The sequence below is a fragment of the Chenopodium quinoa genome, unplaced genomic scaffold (assembly GCF_001683475.1).
Source record: "Chenopodium quinoa cultivar QQ74 unplaced genomic scaffold, ASM168347v1, whole genome shotgun sequence".
Lineage (NCBI taxonomy): Eukaryota > Viridiplantae > Streptophyta > Magnoliopsida > Caryophyllales > Amaranthaceae > Chenopodium > Chenopodium quinoa.
The window spans coordinates 6,693,646-6,696,425 of record NW_018742329.1 but is presented as its reverse complement, the minus strand read 5'-3'; the positions used below and the strand labels follow the sequence as shown (position 1 = coordinate 6,696,425).

Below are 2,780 nucleotides of genomic sequence, written 5' to 3'. Positions count from 1 at the left end.
AGGAAGTTATTTTCTTTTAATACGTGTTAAAAGTCTATAATTCAATTCTTATTTTAAAATCGTGCATCGCACGGGATTAATCTAGTTGGCAACTAAGTTTACAACAAATCAATTTAAAGATCAAGAAGTGATAATTATGTAAGTTGAAAAAAAAAAAATCAAGCTTAATCAACATTATTTTTCTGTTAATGCAAATAATGTTAAGAGTCATATTCTAAACACTGTACAATCTTGTGATTGACTCGCACACACAATATTTACAGCACAAACATGATCCTTGAAAACAAAAATGCAATTTAACATTATTAAATAAGATTGCTAATACTATCCGGCTTGATTGGTTTCACAAAAAAAAAAAAAAAAAAAAAAAAAAAATCTAGTCCAAGGTTTAACTAATTATTCATGAAAGCAACACACTCAATATTATCATCTTGAACTAGATCCAATGGACTATAAGGTCTATAACTAATTCCATCCAAACTAATCTAAATCCTTGTTGTAATCCAAATCAACATAAACACATAAAACCGATCATACTCACTAGCTATAATCAATATCTTTCAAATATTTCGTTCGCCCACCCTTCCATCCATTTGCCACATCTTTTCACTATTCATACAGATTCAATTAGACACACAATCTCCAAAATCGCCAAACCATTATATTTTCAATAAGAAAAACAATCAACAAATTCCCTTAAAACATACATTAGTGAATACTTTATGCCTTCATTCAATAATAGTCCTCCAACAATATAATTTCCTTGTCCCTCAAACTTTGGTTACTTTGTAAGCGATCGACCTACCTGGCTTTAATACCAACCTTTTTTCCTTAATTTTCAACAAAAAAATCAAATTAATAATACAAATAAATAAAATAATATTAGGAGAGAGAAAATATAGATGCTTCCGTGGAGTAATGATGTGGACAAAAAGCTCAGCATCAACTTTTTCTACGCCAAACTTTTTATGCTTTTTAATTTTTTTTAATTAATTATATAATTTCTGCAAATCACCATTCCTTTCTTTTTATAAAATCTGGCGGCTCTCACTATCACATGCATCCCTTTTTTTTTCTTCCTTTTTTGGTGCAATTTTTTCTTTGGGAACTTTTTACAAACACTTTGTGGTCAATCCCTTTTTTTGCACTTTATTGTATAATCTCTTACATATATATATACACCCTAATAACTCATTCTCTTCCCCAACACCCAACAAAAAATACCCACTTCCCCATTTTCACAAATTCCGTCTCTTTCTTTTTTATTATTTCTTTCCTCTCTGTAAAATGGCCGAAATCAAATTATTCGGCCAGACAATCGTGTTACAAGTAAAACAAGAAAACAAAAATGAACCCGAACAGAATAACAATAACAACAACGACGACAATAACAATCTTATTCACAAGAGGCCAGATAAGATTATCCCTTGTCCAAGGTGCAAGAGCATGGAAACAAAATTTTGTTATTTCAACAATTACAATGTCAATCAACCTCGTCATTTTTGTAAGGGCTGCCAGCGGTACTGGACCGCTGGCGGAGCCCTTAGGAATGTTCCCATAGGGGCTGGTAGACGAAAAGCCAAACCACCTGGCCGAGGCGGCGGCATGTTTGGAGAGACTTGCCTACTTGATGGAGTGAATATCGAGCAATTTGATTTAGATGGAATGGTTGTGGATGACTGGCAACTGGCTGCGGCTATGGCTACCGGTGGCGCTTTCACACATGATGAGTTTCAGGTTAAGAGGAGGAGGAGTGAGTCTACTGGTCAAACTTGTTGATTATTATTTTTATTTTATTTTTTTGGTATTTTCTACTTTTGTTTTTAATTGTAGATCAATAACTAAAAAAAAAAAAAAAAAAGCACTAAGAAAATTATTGTTAATGATGAAATTTTGGTGTATGTATATATATTAGTTATTTTTTTTCCTTAACAAAAGGTAAATTTAGCCTTTGGGTAATTTGGAGTAATCTTTTGTGTTAAACTCTATTTACTTTGATTATAATTGGCCATTTATAATAAAAAAGAAATGTAATCATGTGAAATCTTGCTATGTTAGATTTATTTTAGCATTGGTTTATTTTTAAAATAGTATGTGTAATTAATTAAAATTATATAATGATAAGTATAAAAGTCAAGATATTGCAATTAAAATTGAGATTAAGCTTATTACAGTTTAGGTTTCGATCGGTCTCAAGATATATTTTGGCATGCCTAAATTAAACGATCTTTTGTAGATAATTTGGAAAAGATTATGAGTAGATCTGTTTAGAAGATATGGATTAGTTCACCAGCTGGTTATTATTGGATTACAAAGAATATATGCCAGATAAGAGCCCTATTACTTATTTGATATAATCTTTCAAGACTTCAAGTATATCATTCAAGTATATTTTTTTGGAACGACTCATTCTTTTTCTACTCTCTTTTTTGTCCTAGCTAGCAATTACGTGCGGGAAACTTTACATTTTACACCAACTCTATATGTAAAGTAAAATGTCAAACAACATGTCTCATAAAACAAGTGTACTGTATACTCTATATACTACGTCCGTTTCACATTATTTGCAACAAAGGGATATTATTTATGAGACATAAAATATTCCTTGGTTGCGAGAAATGCGAAGCGGATGTAGTATATCGTACATATAAAAATATATTAATGAATAAAATATTACCTTATTCAAACGCTTTTTTTGGGTAATCATATGTACTCCTAATTAAATTAAGATATGTACTTTCTTATTTAGGGTACTTTGAATTTTATTTCCTCTAAAATTT

The 2,780-nt window shown here is 30.6% G+C and overlaps 1 protein-coding gene across 1 annotated transcript; it reads left to right on the top strand.

Annotated features, from left to right (window-relative positions):
* The first annotated feature begins 1,052 nt into the window (after nt 1-1,052).
* Nucleotides 1,053-2,079, top strand: LOC110691132 (dof zinc finger protein DOF1.5-like). Its single transcript, XM_021868054.1, has one exon. It carries the CDS (start codon nt 1,288-1,290, stop codon nt 1,777-1,779), a length of 492 nt encoding a protein of 163 aa, XP_021723746.1. The 5' UTR covers nt 1,053-1,287; the 3' UTR covers nt 1,780-2,079.
* The last annotated feature ends 701 nt before the right edge of the window (nt 2,080-2,780 follow it).

Excerpts from the sequence above, each read along its gene's own strand:
- LOC110691132 (XM_021868054.1), top strand. The coding sequence starts at position 1,288 with ATGGCCGAAATCAAATTATTCGGCCAGACAATCGTGTTACAAGTAAAA.